The sequence below is a fragment of the Doryrhamphus excisus genome, chromosome 1 (assembly GCF_030265055.1).
Source record: "Doryrhamphus excisus isolate RoL2022-K1 chromosome 1, RoL_Dexc_1.0, whole genome shotgun sequence".
NCBI lineage: Eukaryota > Metazoa > Chordata > Actinopteri > Syngnathiformes > Syngnathidae > Doryrhamphus > Doryrhamphus excisus.
This window is the reverse complement of record NC_080466.1, coordinates 43,391,626-43,413,437: the sequence shown is the minus strand read 5'-3', so window position 1 is coordinate 43,413,437 and position 21,812 is coordinate 43,391,626. Positions and strand designations below refer to the sequence as shown.

At 45.2% G+C, this 21,812-nt stretch overlaps 1 protein-coding gene and 1 non-coding gene across 3 annotated transcripts; one reads left to right on the top strand and one right to left on the bottom strand.

Moving 5' to 3' along the window:
* Positions 1–1,871: 1,871 nt before the first annotated feature.
* ccdc120b (coiled-coil domain containing 120b) lies at positions 1,872–20,736 on the top strand. Of its 2 annotated transcripts, XM_058053674.1 has the most exons (12): positions 1,872–2,060; positions 7,777–7,883; positions 10,963–11,053; positions 11,139–11,243; positions 11,711–11,841; positions 13,132–13,233; positions 13,329–13,449; positions 14,478–14,537; positions 14,636–14,789; positions 14,881–14,982; positions 16,205–17,230; positions 17,952–20,736. In XM_058053674.1, exons 4-12 carry the CDS (start codon positions 11,192–11,194, stop codon positions 18,040–18,042), a joined length of 1,839 nt encoding a protein of 612 aa, XP_057909657.1. In that variant the 5' UTR covers positions 1,872–2,060; positions 7,777–7,883; positions 10,963–11,053; positions 11,139–11,191; the 3' UTR covers positions 18,043–20,736. The 2 variants fall into 2 exon arrangements, with proteins under 2 accessions (XP_057909657.1, XP_057909586.1); XM_058053603.1 differs by lacking the exon at positions 7,777–7,883.
* trnac-gca (transfer RNA cysteine (anticodon GCA)) lies at positions 12,593–12,664 on the bottom strand. The gene has a single exon. It is a non-coding gene; the product is annotated as a tRNA-Cys (tRNA).
* Positions 20,737–21,812: the final 1,076 nt, after the last annotated feature.

The following is a 21,812-nucleotide window of genomic DNA, read 5'->3' as shown; positions in this document are numbered from 1 at the left end:
CAGCGCCATCTGTTGTATTGATCATCTGACATCATCACCCATTGGTGGGGCGTGTGAGGCACAATGGAGATTAATCCAATCGTTTATAGTCACTCTTATTGCAAATGTTGATCTGAAATTACAAAAAAATGTGAATTTTGGAGGGGGAAGCGAGCTGTGTCAAAAATAGACCTGTGATTCGCTGACGGTCCTGGAAGGCGACATCTGCGAAAAGCCGGGCTGTGGTCCAGTTTCCTCAAGTAACTGTGGATCTCTTCAATATTGTCTTAAATATTTGGAGAATTCTGTTGAAATAAATATTCATTTCAGCCTTGTTCCGAGGCTCCATTAAAAGTGACTTAAGAGTTTATTCTTGGCAGGTCCACACCTGGGGGGAGGGCTTGGGACCCCTGATAGTTCATTAGGACGCACGCCTTTATTTTCACCGCCACTTCCCTTACACCTTTTACTGCCTTGCTATTTTAAGCAGGTGTATTAAAGCCCTTAGTCGAAAACACGAAGCACAATCCTCCCGCACCTTCTCTCCTGAGGGCGATGCTGTCGTTGCTATTTTAGTCATCGACATGTTTTCTTTGTTGTGGTGCTCCAAGAGAGACAGACGTCTATTTCATGCGGTGTTTAGCGTTTTCGTGTCGCGCTCGCTGCCAGGTGTACCTCATTTTGTGGCCATCCGCCATGATTATTCATACACTTTAATCCTGTTGATCTTTTCTGCAAAATCCTCTTGCGGCTAAATTTGAATAAAATGGAGCTTCCCATTTTTGTTCAGGCAAGGCCCAGGACCGTAAAAATGTCAGACTGTGGAAAACAAACACCAGGAAAGTACTGTACTGTATTGTATTGTACTGTACTGTACTACTATTAGATATGCTGTTAAATATCAGCGTTCATTAATCCTTACACACTTCTACAACTGAAATAAAACTATTTGATTTTTTTATTTATGACGTACCGTCATGTGGCCATTTGTTGCCAGGCGGAATTCATAGGGCTGTGTCACAACTGCCCCAATAGCCAATGAAAGAAGGCCTATGCAGGATCAGCCACGCCCATCAATAATAAGTCAATAATAGACGAATAAACACAGGACCAACATTGCTGATACTGGTAATGATATCGGCACTTTTTACTTGAAATGTTTATATTTTTTTCTTCTAATTCAGATTTGTGAATAATTCATCAGTACTTAAATACAATAATATGGAACTGTAACAATATTAACAAAATAATAAGGTGATACGTTTTGGGTCAATTTGGTAAAAATAAAAATGAAACAGGACTGAAAAATTAATCTGATGTAGATAGTATCTTTGGTATCATCGATATTTGGACTGATCCTCCCAGAGCTATCAGATACACGAGAATAAAATTATAAGCACACATTTTGTTATGATTATTGTGCAAGAAAATAACAATACTACGTAAAAAGATAAAAACTACTACAAAAACGAGCCAATTTAAACAAATCTTAATACTTTATTGTGATAATATTACGACTTTTCTGTTCAGTGAAGAAAAAGCGCCGACTGCTGGACAGGAGGACGAACTGCCGTTCCATGTTCTGTTGATTCGCCAGAGGGTGGACCTAGCGTTGGTGAATTACAACTATGATTATAACTCTTCAAGAATATGGATTAAAACATAAAAAAGCACACTCGTATCTATCATACACGACTTTGCCCACATTTATGGCTGACTTGTTACTTTGGAAGCCCAAGGATGCTAGAACTCCTCCGTTCGTTTGATTGCACCTGGGGCGTGCAGCGTGTGGGCGGGGTTTGGCTGTTGCGGAGGGCGGGCTTTGACGCGCTTGTTTCCGGTGGCAGCTCAGCTGAGATGCGCACGGTTCTGGCGACGAGACGAAAGCGGCGGCGAGGTCGTGAATTCGAATCGGGACGAGGAGCCGCCATGAACGAGCGCGTTTGTTGGCGTTTTACGTCCTGGTGAAGGTTCCTCGGGGGAGGGGGGGGGGGGGAGGATTTCGCCCTGTCGTGTCGCCCCGGTAAGGCTTCTTATTCCCGGACCATGGAGACCTCCTAAGCCATCGGTCATGCTCTCCGGTAAGGTGGATTCTTCTACGAGGTGTATGTAACATTCATGCTAGCATGGATATCATGTATGTGTCATTGACGGGGCCTTACCGGAACGTCTGTTTCATATTGTGGTCTGCGTCTATGCAGATAAATGTCTGTATGTTGGGGTGGGAGGGGGGGGGGGGGGGGGGGGTCATTATGAGCAATGGAATGTTTATTTTTTTAAACGTATGTTCCTTCAGTTTAAGGTAAAAAAAAACGAACGCGTGTCGGTTTGTATGAGTGAGTCATTAAATGCAGCACATGTCCCGGATTGCGAGTGCATGCGTTCAAGCCTTGCAGGAGAAATGCGTGTCATGCCCCCCCCCCTTGCTAAAATGTTATTACAGCCAAAATATACATAAAGCATGTTTATGGTTGCCATTTATAAAGAAGGCCTATCATGATCAGATTCCTCAACAAGGATGTCTTGTCGGGTTCTGGTGGGGGGGGGGGGTGATGGTGGTGGGGGGGGGCTCCCAATTGTATTGTGAGGGTCAGTCAATGCCTGCAGGGGGGATTCTCTGCAAGTCTTTGCCGTGCTGTTTGCTAAACACATCTCTGTTTTTCCAATGTGACTTTAAAGCCAAACAGTTGGGAAAGTTAGTCACACCTTCCCCCCCCCCCCAAAAAAAAGGGCTGGGTTGGTTTGATTTATGACAGCCTTAATGGCCGCTTTCATCCTGATCTTTTCTACACATGCCGCCGCCGCCGCCGTGTTTGTTTTCCCTGCTTTTCTCACGGCCGAGTCGTCAATGAGCCACTCCCTCGCTCCATCGCTCCATCGCTTGGTATGTTGCTAGGCAAGCATCATGGGAGTGGACCTTGACCCCCCCCCCCCCCCCCATCAGTGCAGATTTTGCTATTAAGCTCAGTCAAGGTGACATTATCTCGTCATTGTGCCCACAAGACACTGACTGAACTTTTTTTTTGTTTTTTTAAATACAGGAATGTATTTCAAAACAAGATCATATAACCTTTGGTGAGTTCAGGGAATCAGGGAAGTCCCAAAGCTTATCAGGAGGTGTGAGTGGGAGCAACACACACACACACACACACACACACCAGCAAAGCAGATTAGAGTCGTCCAAACCCGGACAATACACACACATCCCTCAGGTGTTCCGCAGAAAAGGGAAAATGTACGGAAATAATCCCCTCAGACGTCTGAGCCACATTCTTCACTTTATTCCCCCCCCCCCCCCCCCCCCCCCCCCCACATTGGCTTAACAGAATCCAGGTGGATAGCCATCTCACTTTCCTTGCTGTCAAAAGTGCAAGGGTGAGCGCGGAGGCGCGGGAGCGCCGGTCAGTGCAGATAAGCGTGTTATGAATCCGTATTTGATGAATATGGAAAGCAGAATAAGCTCACGCTAGGACCCGTGTAGCGCTTCAGCCCGCTCAGCTCGGCGGGGGCCGGCTGCCCGGTCGGGTTTAAACGGACACGGTCCTGTAAGCGTGACGTGAAACGGCTCTCCGGGTTCAGAACTTTTGGATCTGGATCATCATGGATGATCCAGAACGGTGGAAGGGAAATAACTCGTATAGCGTTGGCCGTCGCCATGCGGTTGGAATTTTGCGTCTTCAATCCTTCACGGTATATAAAAAAAAAAAATCATACTGTTTTTTCTGTTTGAATAAAGCCAATTATTAGCCAAAACATAAACATATTTAGCACATTTTCAGTATGAGTAAAAAGCTAAATGATTTAAATGAGTTAAAAATGTTCAATTCCATGACCATGACTCCTCCGACTCGCCGCTGTTATCAAGTGTCCGATATTGTTGGATAAGTCGGATGTCTGCTGCTTATGAAACAAACCAGACGATGCGGACGGGACAAAGTCGTCAGGATTTGTCCGAAGAAGCAGCGTCCTTCTCGTCTTAGCGGGAGACGTGCGGTCGCGACCCGTCTCGGTTGGCGTTGAGCCGTCGGTGTTGACAACAGCAGCAGCAGCTGTGTCAACACCAACAGTTAAGGTGACGACCGCACGGCCTCACCTGTGCTGCGGGAAAGCGTCACGTGTCTCAGATGCTCTTTTACGTGTCAGCTGTTCCACGACGGCGAGTTGACGAGGAACGACGAAGAACTGATAAACTTTAAAACGTGGATGAAAGTGTTGGGATCGTTCTGTCGGGAGAATGGAGCTAAATATTGGGCGTTGTTGTAGATCTTATCTTTTTTTTTTCAAGATTTAAAAGTCTGCCTTGCAATCTGTCATCCAAAATGGCCGACACTGAAGGTGTTGTCTTTAGAAAAATGGCCGAGATTGAGTGATTTTAATAAATGCAAAAATGCTCACATTTATTGATGCCATACATCATGGACCGATTTTCCCAACATTTCCGAAACTGATGTAGCTTGGCTAACTTTATTGATTATGTCAACCTCTGCACGGTACAGTAAACCTCGGATATATCGGACTCGGATATATCGGAAATTCGCTCACAACGGACAGATAAAAAAGAACCGATTTTTCTGTAATGCATTTCCAATAAAAATTCATTGCATATATCGGATTTTTTATAACGGATTTGGCCTATTTCGGACAAAATCTACAGTCTCTTTCCAATGCATTTCCATGAAATTTCCCTGGCATATATCGGATGGCCGCATCGTGGCGCTCCGATTCGCCGAATCGTGACAGGCCGCTATACGACGTCATTTGCAGCGTTTGCAGCGTTGCCTGCGCGTCCAGGTACATTGGAAACATAGTCAAGGAAGTGCCTTTTTATAACGGATAAAATCCCATTTACGCATATACCGGTTATAAATCCCATATATGCGTAAAACGGACATTTTCCGTTATACGCATATAACGGATTTCACTTATATCTGCAAAATCCTCTTGCGGCTAAATTAGAATAAAATGGAGCTTCCCATTTTTGTTCAGGCAAGGCCCAGGACCGTAAAAATGTCAGACTGTGGAAAACAAACACCAGGAAAGTACTGTACTGTATTGTACTGTACTACTATTAGATATGCTGTTAAATATGAGTGTTCATTAATCCTTACACACTTCTACAACTGAAATAAAACTATTTGATTTTTTTATTTATGACGTACCGTCATGTGGCCATTTGTTGCCAGGCGGAATTCATAGGGCTGTGTCACAACTGCCCCAATAGCCAATGAAAGAAGGCCTATGCAGGATCAGCCACGCCCATCAATAATCAATAATAATAGTCAATAATAGACGAATAAACACAGGACCAACATTGCTGATACTGGTAATGATATCGGCACTTTTTACTTGAAATGTTTACATTTTTTCTTCTAATTCAGATTTGTGAATAATTTATCAGTACTTAAATACAATAATATGGAACTGTAACAATATTAACAAAATAATAAGGTGATACGTTTTCGGTCAATTTGGTAAAAATAAAAATGAAACAGGACTGAAAAATTAATCTGATGTAGATAGTATCTTATATATAACGGATTTCGCTTATATCGGACAAAACCAGTGGGAACAATTGAATCCGATATATCCGAGGTTTACTGTACTACGAAATCCTCAACCAGATGTAACGCCTGGACTTGTGGTTCAGGAAGACATCGTATCCGATTCCGCAATTCCACCTGCATATTTAACTCATTTTCAAGGGTTCTATATCAGTGCTTTTCAAATAGTGGGGCAGGCCCCCCCCTTGGAGGTGTGGGGGGCGGTACAAATGTCTAGTACCCAACTATGTTTGTGCCCGCGTGGATTTCTATGAGAAAAATGCAGACTCAATTCTTATAAAATCCACTTCTGCCACCTTGTGGTCGTGTTTTTCCACCCTTAAACTGCATCAAGCGTACTCTCATCTATCGTAGAGTTGCATCATCACCTCTTATGCAAAGTATGTTTTTGGTAGCGAATGAGTTCATGTAAAATATTTTCGTACGACGCCCTTATTTAGTTGGCAGCATCGCATCTTCTTCTACGACCAAAAGCGTGTTGTGTGTATTGACAGTTTGTTGACGGTGACGACAAGCCGGCAGCAAGAATAAACACGCCTCTTGACCTAACTTCACTCCGACGTAGCGCGGCGTCTGCGGGCGTCGTACGAGGCTTGTTTGCATGAACAAGCGGTTAAAAAAACGTGGCGTAAACACTCGCACAGCCCCAGGGGGCCACACGGAACACTTTTCATGTTCCAGCCTCTCATCCGCAGGCCAACGGCGTTCCGGGTGACCTGAAACGGCATCTGACAACGTTGGCTCATGGTCGTCTTTCACCGACCCGGCTCGTGACGTAATATCTGACTAGGACTCAGCCAAGTCAACGTTCTCATGATATTTGTCGTCTCATTCTCCAAGTCCCAAGTCCAGGAGGACTTATGTATGTGGATGCGTTGGTTCCGTTGGCAGGACAATTAAAAGGAAGAAGGTAGTACATCATTAGCCACGTTTACATGAGGAGTTTTTGACTTTCCGAATGACCTTTCCGAAAGCAATGGTATACATGGAAAGGAATATTCCGATCGTGTGTCTACATGTGCCGCTATAATCAACCAGAATAGTCAATGGGGCATGCCCACTAAAGCATAAACACCAACATCACGTGATATCGACTTCCTCGAGTTTTTCTTTCCATGGTTGGAATAACTCCGTATTGCCAGTTTTTCCTTCGTCCAGTCTTGAAATTTAGTTTGGATCCAAAACAAACTTTCCTTAGCAGTCCAGTGCCAATTGCTCGCCTCCATTTTTTTGAAATCAAAGAACGTGTGGATCTGCGTGTTACGTCATATCTCAGCATTCGCTGAAAAAAACGCACCCGGGAACAGGAAAAGATAAAGTTCAATCTTGCTAATATTTTATAATTAAGCTCGACACATGTTTTATATAGATATGTATTTTCTTTTTGAATAAAACCGAACTTGTGAATGGCGTATAGAAGGGTTTAGATTCTGTTCCACAGATGGCGCTAATGCACACCAAACACGAAAACAACAGAAGAAGAAAAACACCTCGAAGAAGAACGCAGTCTGACAACTTTCCGATTGAGCGGATACAAGATACCTCAATCGGATTGGGGAAAGGAATATTCCACCCCTGGGAATCCCATCATATATTCATTGGGATTGGCACTTTTCTTTGGGAATGAGGTGTATACAAAGGTTACGTTCTTTCCGTTTGAGCAAATAACCCGAATGGAATTGGAATATTTGGGTCCATGTAAACGTGGCTATTGATCTTGGTAGCCACCTGTTGGAAGCTACTGGCGGTGTCCCGGGAGGTTTTTCGTATTTTGGGAAACCCTCCACTGGATCATCAGTGGCTATATCTTACGTAAAGCTACTGACGTTCTATCGAGACCGAGGGCCTTATCAAAGTCCTGGTAATCCTGGTGAGACGCCAACAAAATGTACCTCGGCTTCCCTTTGAATGCGGCAGTTTAAAATGTGAGAAGCCGCAAAGCGAGCCGAGGCGTCGCAGGATTTGAACCCGCGTCACAGACTCTCTCAGCGTTTGGCCCGGCAGACTTGAATATTAAACTCCTTGTTGATTTGCATTCGTGTGATGCGGAGGAAGCGCGCTCGCACCGCAGCTCATGTTTTAACCAACATGGCCCCCGCGCCTCCTCGCCCCCCCCGCCACCCCCCCCTTCCCCTATCCGTGCAAAAACAAAACATGTGTTCCATAATCGCCCGGCGTTCATATCTCTGCCTCCATCCTCCCTTTGATGCGGCGCCCGCTTTATCTGATCCCTCAGGCTCCTCCAAGGAATGCGATGCGGTCCACGCTGGTGTACCTGTATCTCCCAGGCATCTGCGCTCCAGATGTTCCAGAGCACTTGGTGCTTCCACTCTTCATCCTGAGGTGCGTTGCTGTTTATGGGACGGCGTGTTGCACCATGCAACCCAACCCGTAGGCTGTTATTACGCTCCTTCATCCGCCTCTGGGGCTCGGATAAAGTCTTCCTGGCGTTTTCTTCCTGATACTTCAACTTCAGTGGCCGTCCCATTAGTCACCTCACAGGGGGGGGGCGTGCCCATCGTCACCATCCATTTGGTGTTTGAACAACCATTTGTTTGACAAATTGACAAGGACAAATGCTGCTTCCGTGCGCTCCGGACCTCAGCTGTTCAAGCTCGGCTCAAGCGGACGCGTCCAAACATTTTACACCGGGAATCACGTCAGGAAAATGAAAGGATGTTTCTTTCCCAAATTATGTCGACTTTCTTATTTTTACCATTTTGACTTCATTCCCGTAATAGTTTGACGTGATTCCTGTAATATTGTAACGTTTTCCGCAAACTCATTTTCCAAGAATTCCAACTTTATTTGTTGTGTGTTGGCCGCTCAAGAGTTGGGAAAAAACATTTTGACATTTAGTCCAAACCCGGGTGAAGTTTGTCTTGAATCCCGAAAAAAACGTAAGCGCCTGTAGAGGTTGTCGGACATGACTAGGAACCGTTGGAAGACCAGCACGTCATGCATGTGCGCTCCCACGACCCGCCGTTCAATCCCGTTGGAGATCTAAGCCTAAGTCAACACAAGCACCAAGCCTACCTAGCTAAACTAAACCTATAAACACAGAGGTGATGATGGAACTGTAACCAAAAATCCACCATTTTATCTGGAAGATCACCTTTCTGGTCCGTGTCACCCCGTTACAAAGTGTCCTGGAAACAAGTTCCCTGGTTTTTCCTTGTCCTGCTAACTTTTATGCTAGGCGGGGGCCATACTGACACCCTGCGTCGGGCGTTTAAGGCCAACACGTAAAAAGGTAGCACCTGTTTTCCAGGCAAATGTTTTCCAGACTTTTGGCTCCCTTGTTGAGCTGCCTAGCAACCGCCCAGAAGAAGAACTCCACCAACAGTCTGCCCCCCTTAGAGACTTTAGTGCTTAGGTGTGCAGATCACCAGAGTGCAGACATGACAAAGCAGCCCCCCCCCTCTCATGGAACTCCTGCTCATTGGAAAGAATGACTTCAAACCCCATTGCTGATCTGGTTCTGTGTAATAGGACTCATGTGGTCTTTAGTCTGAGCGTGTGTCTAGTCTCTAGTCTGTCAATAGGCGGAGGATGCTGCTGGTTTTCACACGTTACTCATCCAGACCCCGGATGGGAGCCGGTGCAAACTCGGTGGAAGCATTCCAAGTACGTGTGTACACAAAGCGCACCTCAATCTTGATGTTGTTTGAGCTGCTAAAACAAAACCCTAGATCTTCTCGTCTGACCCAAAAAGCCCGTCTAGCTCGGAGACGACTGCTCTTTTCCCAAACTATAAAACTTAAACTGAAAAGGTCGGACCCCCAAGGTGGTTTGTGGTTTGGTTTGCAGTTTTCTCTTGTATGTAAAGTCCCGTGATACGTTATCTCTTATTCGATCATCGGCCGCCGTGTGTCGCCGTGTGTCTCCAATACGCTAGCCGCTAGCGGCTAGGGGCTGATTGTGGTCGTTTCAGCATCTTCAATATGCGGGGGGAGGGAGCTCTGAGGTGCGCTGGGTGATGTTTAAATGCCATCTGCTGCGTCTCGTGTGGTTACGGCTCTTTTAAAAAGGCACTGAAAAAAATGAAGGTGAGAAACGCTATTGAGTTGTCAAAGTTCTTTGCATCGTTGCGGGCCAAACACATGCAGAAAGGAGCCAGACACAGAGTTGTTTATTGTTCTGTGTGTGTTCAATGAGCAAATAAACTGCCCCCACATACATGATTAGAACATTCCCTGGATATTTGTGACTCTAAAAGAAACACTATCCGATCTTTGCAGAGACGCGGTCACCAATACGTGGATCTTTTATTTAGACACTTTAACACAATTTTTGCCAATGATTTTCCTGGAAAACCGAATAGAGGTTCCACCGTACATACAAGTGATTTTCCAGTGGCGTACCCAACACGGTTTAACCCGACCCTCCACCAGTTTAAGTCTCATGAAGGTGTTACCCCAATTCACGCTATAACTCAGCGTCTTCCTCCTTAAAAACTGGGAGCCCGTTTGGATCCGGCCTTCAAGGATTCCCATGGAGATTTGCGGCTTGAGCAGAATCTTGTCATGATTTAGTCCGCTGGCATGCAGACATCAAGATGCTCGTTTCTAGCGCTGATTTGTGAGCGCTGTCGCCGGAGAGGCTTTTGGCAGAAAACACTGATGCTATTTTTGGATGGCAGCCCTAAATTGGGGCGCTAATGAAACCCTGTCGTGTGACCAAAAGTGCACGTCGGACGATACTTAGAAGGTCCACGTTTCATCAAGCAAGAGTCAAAGTGCATTTTAATGTTAATCCCATTTATAAAGTGTGTCGTATGCCACACTTTTTACAGCGTATAATCTGTGATGGCAAACTTTGTCCTCTCCGGCATTTGCTATTTTTGTACATCACACAGTTGGAGCTCCTTTGTCTGAATATAATATTAATATTACTTCAGCACCTCTTCACAAATGACTTGCTAATTAATTCACTGAGCTAATTTTAAACTCTTCGCCTTGAGGACCTTTTTTTTTTAATATAATTTATGAACTTAAAACAGATAAACTAGACTTTTGTCACATTGTCAATCAAGAAAGTGATGTGTTTCCGTTTCTTCTTTCCACCATTTTAATATTTGTAATAAGTTTGGAAGAAATAAGTTAATTTTGGTGTCAATCGGCCGATGTTCCGTTCCGAAATGTCATCCATTTGTTCATTTTGTATACCAATTGTTGTCCCGGCTGGAGCCTATCCCAGCTGACTTTGGGCGAGAGCCAATGGCAGGGCTCTAATCATAGGACACATAAAGCCCCGTTCCCGCCCACTCCTTCACATAGCATGCATGTTGTGGGAAGACGTTCCCGACCCGGATGTCCTGGCAGGTGTGCCATCATCTCCGCCATCATGCTCCCCTATCATCCGTATAATCATAGATTACATTCCATGCATTGAAATATCTCCCAACTGATTCCGTTGTCAGCTCCTGAGGTCTCCCGATGCCGCGACTGAATGAGGAGACGCCCGAATTCACCCACTGCTGACCTACCGACTCAACGCATGGCCGATACGAGGTGAGCCATGCGTGACGGACAACGCATCTTTTCCATGTGGGCGTCCACCTCATCCTGCGTCTGATCCCGTTTTTGGCTTCCTCAGGTTGGGAACGCGGCTGGGAGCGTGAATCCTTCTAGTCCCCGTTATTACATCACATGGAGGTCAAAGGCCATCTGATCACCTCTATGGGTTTGGTGGGAGCTCCAGGTGAGCCGTGACGTGACTTCCCACACTCTTGTGTGTGTGTGTGTGTGTGTGTGTGTGTGAAGGCGCACACCTTCGTGTCCGGACAAGCCTGGAACGGCCTGGAGGAATTCCCAGCGTGTTTTTACTGGCGGTCCAAGCCAATGAAAACACGAGAGTTTGTCTCAAGGGAACGAGCAACTGGAACAACAGCTGCCAGCGTCAAGGCCTTTTGTTCTCACGCCGACACCTCAGCTGTCTGATCACCTTATCACGCCATTTTGTTTGTGTGTGTGTGTGTGTGTGTGTGAGACTGGGACTTGACGCCCCAAAATACACACTTTCTAGACGACTATTGTCAAAGTGGAAAAAAAACACCCCCACCCTCCAAAAGCTGCCATGTAATTGGTAGCTGCTGCAAGGGTAATGATTCGTACACAGTAACCCGTGTGTCATGTATGTCATGTGTGTCATATGTGTCATGCGTGTAGATGTTCAAGGCTGCCAGGACGGCAAACTGCAGGCCGAGCGGGTCACGGCTCTCCAAGACAGGAAGCAGGCCCTGGAGGCTCTGCTCAACACCCGCGTGGAGGAGCTCAAACTGGTCTGCTTGCAGGAAGCAGTGAGTACTAAGCCACCCCCCCCCCCCCCACCACCACCGCACTGTGCTTTGCATGTTATGTAGTATAACCTTTGACCTTAGCACTGCCTACAAACCACATCTTAGCTTATTGAAAATTCACAGAATCAGCAAGACTCAACATTTTCAGCTTTTTTTCCTTTGCAGTATCTGACTTTATTATTATTTAATCTTTATTTTTATTGTTTTGGGTCATTGTTGGACTTTAACTATGACTTTTTTTTTTAATGCGGTGCTTTTCCAGAAGTGTCTTTCTTCTGGCTTTTGGTTGAAGATAATGATCATGTAAAAATGATGCGCTAAAAACAAAGTATCTTTAGTTCAGTTCATGATATTGTATGTACATCTTTAAATAAGATGAAAAATTATTGAAAACAACGCAAAGATAAAATAGAATTGCTTAGACGGAAACAATTTATTCATTCATTTTCTACAGCTTATCCTCACGAGGGTCGTGTGGGGTGCTGGAGCCTATCCCAGCTGTCTTAGGGAAAGAGGCGGGGTCCACCCTGGACTGGTGGCCAGCCAATCACAGGGCACATATAGACAAACAACCATTCACACTCACATTCATACCTATGGATAATTAACCTAGCAAGAACGGAATACCTGGAGGGAGAAATTGGAATTGAGCTCGGGTCTTTTAGCTAGTGATGCACTAACCATTCCACCACCGTACCATACAATTCAATACAATGAATTCATGTATTTTTAGACTATTCTTCTGTGTATCCGGGGGCATCCGGATTTGAACCGGAGACCTCTTGAGCTGCAGTCAAACGCTCTACCACTGAGCTACACCCCCACTGGATAGACATTTTATTTTATTTTATTTTATGCATATCCAGATGCATGGAAACAAGTTGGTGTAACGATCCTGTTCATGTTCGATTCCGGAAGTAGTCATTGTTGAACAATGCCAACTGAATGAAAGCTGCATTTGAAAGGAAATAATAGGATGTATTCCTGGTTGGTCGTCTCCATCTTATAGACGCACGTCTGTCTCAGCTGTTGATTGACAGCCGTCAAAGACTCTTTGCCAACACCTTTTATTGTGAGCTCTACTCACGTCCTCCCCCCGTTACTGCTGTAGGGGTATTTTATGGCAGCAACATTACCTCTGCCATAACGGCTTCACAGCAGCAAGGCATTTATTAGGATGGTTTTTATAGCGACTTAAAGCAATCTGTTAAGTGGTGTCCTTTTTATGAAATCCTTCCCATCCTTTGGCCGCCAAGATGAGGGATTTCAGTTCATTGATTTCCTCCACAGGAGCTGACTGGGAAGTTGCCACGAGCCTTCCCTCTGGAGACGGGGGAGAAACCCCCCGCCGTGCAGCGCAGGGCTGGCCTGCCGCCCAACGGCAAGGCGGAAGTAAGTCGTCAACCTTGAATATCAATTCTGCTCCGCCGGCTTTGACTTGCGCGCTGCGGTTTAACGCAAATGATCAAATGGCCTTCGGTCTGCAGGATGAAGCCGCCCAGAGAAGGCAGATGAAAACCATCTTTACCGGTGCCCTGTACCGACACGCGGACTCGGACCGGAACCTTCCAAGTAGCAAAAGGACGGTTCATCGGGGATGTCACACAGGTAACACGCACCTTGACTTGAGGTCTTCGTTAAATAAAATACAGTTTTTATATGATTTGGTTTTCCGAATACAAACCGTCTCGGTTTTCATACAGTATTTCACTAGACCCTTTGCCCTGTGGTGTCCCTAAGTGGCCAAACAAGCACTCGACTCTTTATTGAGTGTGACTGCCAAATAACCCACCATGGGGCCAAAGACAGACGTTTCTAAAGAAGGTGAAAAACACGATTGAAAATCTGGCCAGGGGTCAGCAACCCACGGCTCCAGAGCCACATGTGGCTCTTAAGCCTCTTTGTAAGTATTTTTTTTTTAAACACCATAATGGCGAAAATACGCATCTTTGTAATGATTTTTTTGCTAAAAAAAATCAGACTTTCTGTGAGACCCGATACTCAACTCTGCTTTTTCTCCTCCAAACTACTTTGATACCCCCAAATTCCCTCCAAATCTGGCAGTCAATCTAAATCTTCGGAGACTCGCAATTGGCTGCACAGTTTTTCAGGCGTCAGGTATTGAGGTTGAACCAAGATGATACTATCGTTACGCTACGAGTTGGCGGCCATCACACATGAACACTGTACTTCTATTTATTGGATTCTGCTGTTGAAACTTGTTAAAATAAAAAAAGTAAAACTTTTGAAAGATATTTAATCTACATATTTGTTTTTCTTTAGTGAGCGAGGGGTTAAAATGGCTGTTTTGATAGTAAAGGTTGCCGACCCCTGTACTAGGAGTACTTTCATTCTTCTCTATTACTCTTATTTTTGGTTTTGGACGTCTTTAACGGATTAGAAAGATTGCCATTTAGCAGCAGAAGGACCACAGTACACATGAGTATTTATTTACTGCACTTGAACTATACAGTTGGGTGTACAGTGTAACCCGTTCATATCACAAGTGACCAAAACCCAAAATGTACTTTTGACTTTGGCCCGAGACGTAAAGAGAAGGAGCGATGATAAAGGATTCCTTGAACCCACGACAACAATCCAAACGTACTCACAGGACCCGTTATTTTGTCTTCCAGAAGATAGCGTCATGTCAGAGAGCACAAGTTCGATGTCGGATTCCACATCTCACGACAACGGTAGGATCCGTCTTCGCGTTGAACACGCTCGCTATACGTTTCACATTCCAAGTCATGTCGACCTCCTTTTCCCACGTCTGTGGATTTCCTCTCCAAAGAGTCCTCCCCCAGTGTGGCTGCCGACCAGCGCTCGCTGTCCCAGCCTCGGCTCACCGTGGGGAGTCCCGACCACAGGATCAGCAGGAAACTCTCCCCTGTGGAGATTTACTACGAAATGCGGACACGCCGCAACTCCGTCACGAGCTCCGTCAGGTACCTGAAGTCAACGTTTGGAGTTGGCGAGGTTTGGCTCACACGTGATGTACGGGATAAACACATAAAACATTACTTTGCCCTTTCGTAGCCCGACTCACTCGTTACCAAGAAGTACAACGAATGCTGAAGGCCGAAGCGTTCCGGCCACGCCTCTCTTGGCCCGAACGGCACCCATCAGCGTTCATGTCAGGTAATGTTTGATCCCGGTTCATTTCCGCAGAGGGAAAGATTTTGGGAATGGGCCATCCTTGACCAACATAGGAATACAGATGGTGTATCAGTACTTCAGTAGCTGATTGGGCTAGTTGATGACACACGGCAGTCTTGGGGGCCCCCTAGTGGCCACAGGACATGACGCACTCCTGGTTGTGTTGTCCTTAAACTGGACACGTATGAAGGTTTTATTTTTTATTTATTACAGACATGCATACTATGTTACAGTAAGGTTTCTCACATATACACTTAATATATATTCATATACTTACATATATGTACACATACACACACACATATACATGCATATATATACACATATACGTACATATACAGTAAACCTCGGATATATCGGATTCAATTGTTCCCACTGGTTTTGTCCGATATAAGCGAAATCCGTTATATGCGTATACCGGAAAATGTCCGTTTTACGCATATATCGGATTTATATCCGGTATATGCGTAAATGGGATTTTATCCGTTATAAAAAGGCACTTCCTTGACTATGTTTCCAATGTACCTGGACGCGCAGGCAACGCTGCAAACGCTGCAAATGACGTCGTATAGCGGCCTGTCACGATTCGGCGAATCGGAGCGCCACGATGCGGCCATCTGATATATGCGAGGGAAATTTCATGGAAATGCATTGGAACGGGACTGGAGATTTTGTCCGAAATAGGCCAAATCCGTTATAAAAAATCCGATATATGCAATGAATTTTTATTGGAAATGCATTACAGAAAAATTGGTTCTTTTTTATCTGTCCGTTGTGAGCGAATTTCCGATATATCCGAGTCCGATATATCCGAGGTTTACTGTGTATATATATATATATATATATATATATATATATATATATATATATATATATATATATATATATATATATATATATATATATATACACATACATATATATACATACATACATACATACACATATAATCACAGAATGTTACATAAGACAGAACAACAAAAAAAGAGTGGGAACATCAGCGTATATAGAAATATATTACCATAATATTATATGTTAAGTTATATGTTAATATTATGGTAATGTTTATTATATTACCATAAATAAAAATAACATTAATAGCAATAACAGCATAGAAATGTCACTTTGGCCACTGGCGTCGACATAACAACTGTCAGCCTTTTCTCCTCGTTTTGACCTTGACTGTCCCACTTGTCCTCCACAGGTCGGATGGTCCTGGGGGCAACGGCCTGAAGCAGTGGTCTGGCAGTCTCGATGTGCCATACATGATACCGCTGGCCCAGGAGGGCCCCTCTGACCGCCGAGGCTGCCCGTACAACTCCAGGGCCAGGCGCAGCAACAGCTCGGAGGCCCTGCTAGACCGGTCCAGTCTCCCCGACGATCCAGCACCCAGAAATGGAATGCACCCCAAAGGAGGTCCCTACAAGAGCTCCGAGACCCTCACGGACGGAAAGCTGCGCCACATTCACCTCGGCAGCCCCGAGAAACACGCCGACGGCTCCGGAGAAAAGGCCAAGATGCGTCTCTCCATGGGGGGCAGAGGGGCCGGGGCGGGGTACAACGAGCTGCTGATGGACTACATCTGGGGAAAGCAGCAGCGGATGCAAGTCCAGCATCACCTCTTCCAGTCCACAGGCAGGATCTGGCAGGACTTGCCCCCTCACTGCCCCTCTAGCGGAGGGGTGGCCCCCCATGCCAACGGTTTCTCCCATTCCCAGGTGCACCTCCCGAGCGCCGCACCTCCTTACAGCCCCATGGTGGGCCGGGGGTCTCAAGCCGACATGCGCCGGGTCAAAGTGACCAGAACCAAATCCTGCGGGCCCTTCATTCCTTTGCAGCAGCAACCCCAGGACGCCATCCTGCTGTCTGCGTACGAGTCGCAGCTTCCCGCATCTGGTACGACCACTTCCTCCATCCCCAACCTGCTTCCCTACCAGACTGAACTCTCCGGACCCGCTTTCGGCCGAAGACCCCCGCAGTTCTCCCTCCCTACCCCGGAAGACTCAACACGGAGCCTCCACAAAGCCCTGGCTCTGGAGGGGCTAAGGGACTGGTACCTGAGGAACGCGCTTGGGTACCCCCCCAAGGGCCACGAAGCAGGGATCTCTCGTCTGTCTCACCCTTACCCTCTGGTGGGACAGGCCCAGACTGTCCAGGGTGAAGCCGCCAACCCCCACCGGCCTCAGATGCCGCCCTCAGCCAGCTTCCACGGGCACCCGCTGCACGGCAGGTGTGTGTTGCTTTTTAGTACCGCCAGAGTTTGGGTTTGGGTCAGACAGTCGCTCGTATTTAGGGGGGTCCCGATCCGATATCCGATTGTTTGAGCCAAAGTACTTCAGCTTGTGGTCAGCAGAGCTTAAGAGCAGTTACGGTTTTTCCTACACGCATGCTTTAACCGAGACATAAACCCACCATGGGGGGCCGCAAATGTGGTTAGCGTATCCTGCTGTCCAGTCCTGGAGACACAGTACTGTTTTTCCTCATTTATCGTGTTTACCTGGTTACCGGGTTCCAGACCCGAACACGATAAGTAAATTTCCATGATATAGGATTCATTGTTATTAAAGTGAATATTTTTAGAGTACCAGCATAGAAAACCTTTTCATGACTTTCTAAATACGTTTTTTAACATCAACAATGACAGGCCTTTAGTCCCCTTTACACGGCCATTATTCATCGTTTACATTAGATTGGACGACTCCAATGTTGGGGAACTCGAGACGGCCCCTGACTAGCGAGCTAACCAGTTAGCCTCAAATTTATTTTTACTGAAATTAAGTAGCCAAAAATTTACCACTTCCACACAGAGTGGGAGGATAACTTTTTATTTTTTTATTTTTTTTTTTACTCTATGATATTGTCCACGCTGACTTCATGCAGCGTTAAGGTCATGTGATGTCTCAGGGTGGAAAGGTCAACTAGATATTTGAAATCTCTCGTTTCCCCAACAGGTCGATGGAGCTGTCCCTCTATCAGGAGACTCCTCAAACACAAGAAGGGACCTCAAAGGAAGCCAACACAGATCCAGGCACCCTTGTCTGACGCAGCAGAACACACACACACACACACGCACACACACGCTCCAGGTAGCACCATGCATCCACCCTAAGACAAACGAGTGGACCCAACGAGACCTCAACAGTGAAAGAAAACATTGCAACCTCAGCAGAAAAGGACTGAAGACCAAGTGTAGATGTCCAGTGTCAAAACGCCTCGTCAAGTCTCTCAACGTAACTCCCTAAGGCGGCAGGGGGGGTGCATTTACTAACAATATGGCCACGCTCTACTACTTATATATTTTTGCTCCAACATGAGCCGTAAGATAACACACAAAAAAAATATTCTCCCGAGATATACTTTTTTACACATTGAAATGACTATTTTGTATCTTGTGGGATATGAACAGTTATATTAAGAAGAAGGAATAATATATTACTCATGAATCACGTGTGTTGACCAAGTATTACGACATGCCGGTGTGTTTGTGGATCACGTTTGTTGACGTTGATGTTACGCGCTAATGATGGATCTGCGCGATTGATCGATAGCGCTGTGCCCAAGATGGATCCATCATTAGCGCACAAATCGATCGATTTCTGCGCTCACGATGGATGGTATATTAATGCGCCCGGGACGGATGTGTGTAGTTTGTTTAGATGCCAACAGATGGCAGCGCTGAGCGTTGTTACTTACAAGAATCAACAAGAAGTCCATGCATGCAAATTTCAAATCTTTGATTAATTGTCGGGCGGCACAGCAGTCGAGTGGTTAGCGCGCAGACCTCACAGCTAGGAGACCAGGGTTCAATTCCACCCTCGGCCATCTCTGTGTGGAGTTTGCATGTTCTCCCCGTGCATGCGTGGGTTTTCTCCGGGTACTCCGGTTTCCTCCCACATTCCAAAAACATGCTAGGTTAATTGGCGACTCCAAATTGTCCATAGGTATGAATGTGAGTGTGAATGGTTGTTTGTCTATATGTGCCCTGTGATTGGCTGGCGACCAGTCCAGGGTGTACCCCGCCTCTCGCCCGAAGACAGCTGGGATAGGCTCCAGCACCCCCCGCGACCCTCGTGAGGAAAAGCGGTAGAAAATGAATGAATGAATGATTAATTGTCAAGCAGTTCACTTTGTTACCGTTCTCGGCGGGGGGAGTGTGAACCCTAGCCCTACCTCTAGCCCTAACCCTAACTGTGTCATTGTATGCAATTAGCAGATCAACGATTGTCATTATATCGTCAGCGTGGTGTCAAAGCATCGGTCTCCAACGGAAGGCAGTTATATCCATCGTGAGCGCGGAAATCGATCGATTTGTGCGCTCACGATGGATCCATCTCGGGCGCAGCGCTACTGCTCGATCGCACAGATCCATCGTTAGCGTGTAATATTTCTACATGAAACGTATGCTTTATGAACGCTAGCTAACCGGCGTAGCAGACAGGAGTGCCTCCATATTTTTAATAGAGCAGAACTAAACGTTGGTTAGATGACTTTAAGGTCACGTAAAAACGATGTGTACTCTCGTATTCAGCCTCCGTACGTAAGCGTAGTCGTACTGTATCACCTCGAGCGGTTGATGATGTCACTAAAATCGGGAGCGTTTGGAATGATGTCATTCCATATATTTGTAGCTTTTTCTGCCTCATTTCTAGACGGAAGACTTTGAGGAAGAAGCCGAGGTGCTGTTATGAGATCTACGGGACGGCAGTAGCACACGACCGTATGACGAGAAACCGGCTCGTTTTTCCGAAGAATGCGGTGGCGGCGTGGACGTGACTGTCGTACGGAGAGCACTTTATGAACATCTTAAGCCTTAAATTCCCGATGATTTGTCACCCGGAGAGGAGACGGGCGCGAGTGCTGCCAAGGATCGCTAAAAGGGACAAACGAAGCCTTGTCGTCTTCTGCGGGACGCCTGTCTGAGTCTGTACATAGTGTGGATTGTACTGAGCTTTTATTCCCTTACTAACAATATACAGTCATTGTTACAACCAACCACAGGTAGTAATAATAATAATAATAACAATAATAATCATGAGTCTGCACAGACTCGAGTGGCGCGATCAGAAGAGGGCTGCGGTTCTGAATGACGGCGTGAGCAGGCCTCACTCCAGACTATTTGTCACTTTTTTTTTTTTTACCATTTACAATAATTTTAGCATTTCAATTCATTTGTATGATTTTTTTAATGTCTATATTTCTAATGAAAGTGCAACATAAACCTCTGAAAATGTGATTATGACATAAAATGGTAGCATATTTTGGGACATATTGAGTTGCCATACATGATGTTTGACTCGTTTGAATGTATTCGATCCCTCATCCTGTATGTCCACGTCGTATTTTCTACTCTGGTACAAAGTATAGCACCCTGTGGAACGATACGCTTTCTTGTACTCTACACAGCGTACAGTTTTGTGCCGAGACCAAAAGTCTGTGCACTGGAGGTGAAAATGTATTTTTCTTTGAGTTGAAAAGAACCGCGGTAGCTCTAAAAGCCGTGTATTCCTAAACTTGAAGACTTTGTAGCAATCTACTGTGGCTCCTTCTCATCAGTCAGCGCGGGGATGAATTTGTTATGTTACAAACGTTATATTCAGCAATGTGACTTGTTAATATTTGAAAAACTATATTTAAGTACCTCCCTTTATTAGCAGGTCTATGACATCAGGCTATACTGATACTGTATGTACACGTACGTATGAGTGTGCGTTCATTCTACTACAATAAAGTCTCATCTTGCAGTTGACACATTTGGAGTGGACCATTTTATTTTGGTTTCCAAACCTTGTGGATGGAAAGATGAAATAAGTTTTTTCAAACATGGACAAAGGTCCACTTCAGGAATTGTCGGAAATATCAAGATATGGAAGAACTGGTTACATTTTGGGGGCAATCCGGATCACGGATCTCTATCCAGGAATTGGTTAACATTGTGAGATTGTGGCATTTGTGTATGTAACTCCACAAAAAATGGTCAGAGCACTTGGAAAAAAAAACACAGATTTGATAAAATATCCAACACTGATCCAAAAATGTAGTATTATTATTTTGTTATTTTGTAGTATTACCATTTTAACTTCTTTAGTTCTATTTGGGAACATCCCGTGTCACTGTGGTGACTTCATTGACCATTCAAGTTGAAAATGAGCCTCCAGTTCCTACCATGATTAGAAGATGCTTGCAATCTGCATTATGGAACGCCGGGCCAAAAGGTAAGCAACAAGGACGCTGTAGGAGCTATTTATTAGTGTGTTCCTATGTTTCTGATATCTGATTTATTATTATTATTTTTTATTTATTTTTTGTTGTTGTTTTGTTTGGATTACTTGATAATATTTTCAATTTTCAATTTATTGATTTGTTTATCTATCATATTTTGTTGGGGTTAATTAGTAGTTAATTTCTGGGTTTATTTCATTGGATAACACCCTGGGCACCTGCAATATATTTAGGTAGGCAGTGCTCACAGGACCAGCATGCACCGGGGTGGGCCTATGGTTTTTGTACCAGCGCAAGAGAGGCAACAGGAAAAGGCCCTAGTTCCTTTTTTGTTTGTTTGTTTGCTTGCTCGGTAATAAAAGGAAAGAAGAAGAAACGGAACAAGATTGTTTGGACAATGACTCTTTTGCCTGCGTAAAACAAAACCCGTGGTGCATCAGTGGCCTTTTGATTATAGTGTAAGTTACGTTTATTATTTTAGTGAAGGACAAATAGCCACTACAGACGCCCATTCCAAATTTCCATAATCATATTTCCAGTGTTTCTTACTTGCTTTTATGACATATTTACCAGTGTGTTCAATCCTGCTCTTC

Excerpts from the sequence above, each read along its gene's own strand:
- ccdc120b (XM_058053603.1), top strand. The coding sequence starts at position 11,192 with ATGGAGGTCAAAGGCCATCTGATCACCTCTATGGGTTTGGTGGGAGCT. Across the intron at positions 13,234-13,328 it reads CGCCCAACGGCAAGGCGGAA|GATGAAGCCGCCCAGAGAAG; the intron begins GTAAGTCGTCAA and ends TTCGGTCTGCAG. Across the intron at positions 14,983-16,204 it reads CCCATCAGCGTTCATGTCAG|GTCGGATGGTCCTGGGGGCA; the intron begins GTAATGTTTGAT and ends TGTCCTCCACAG.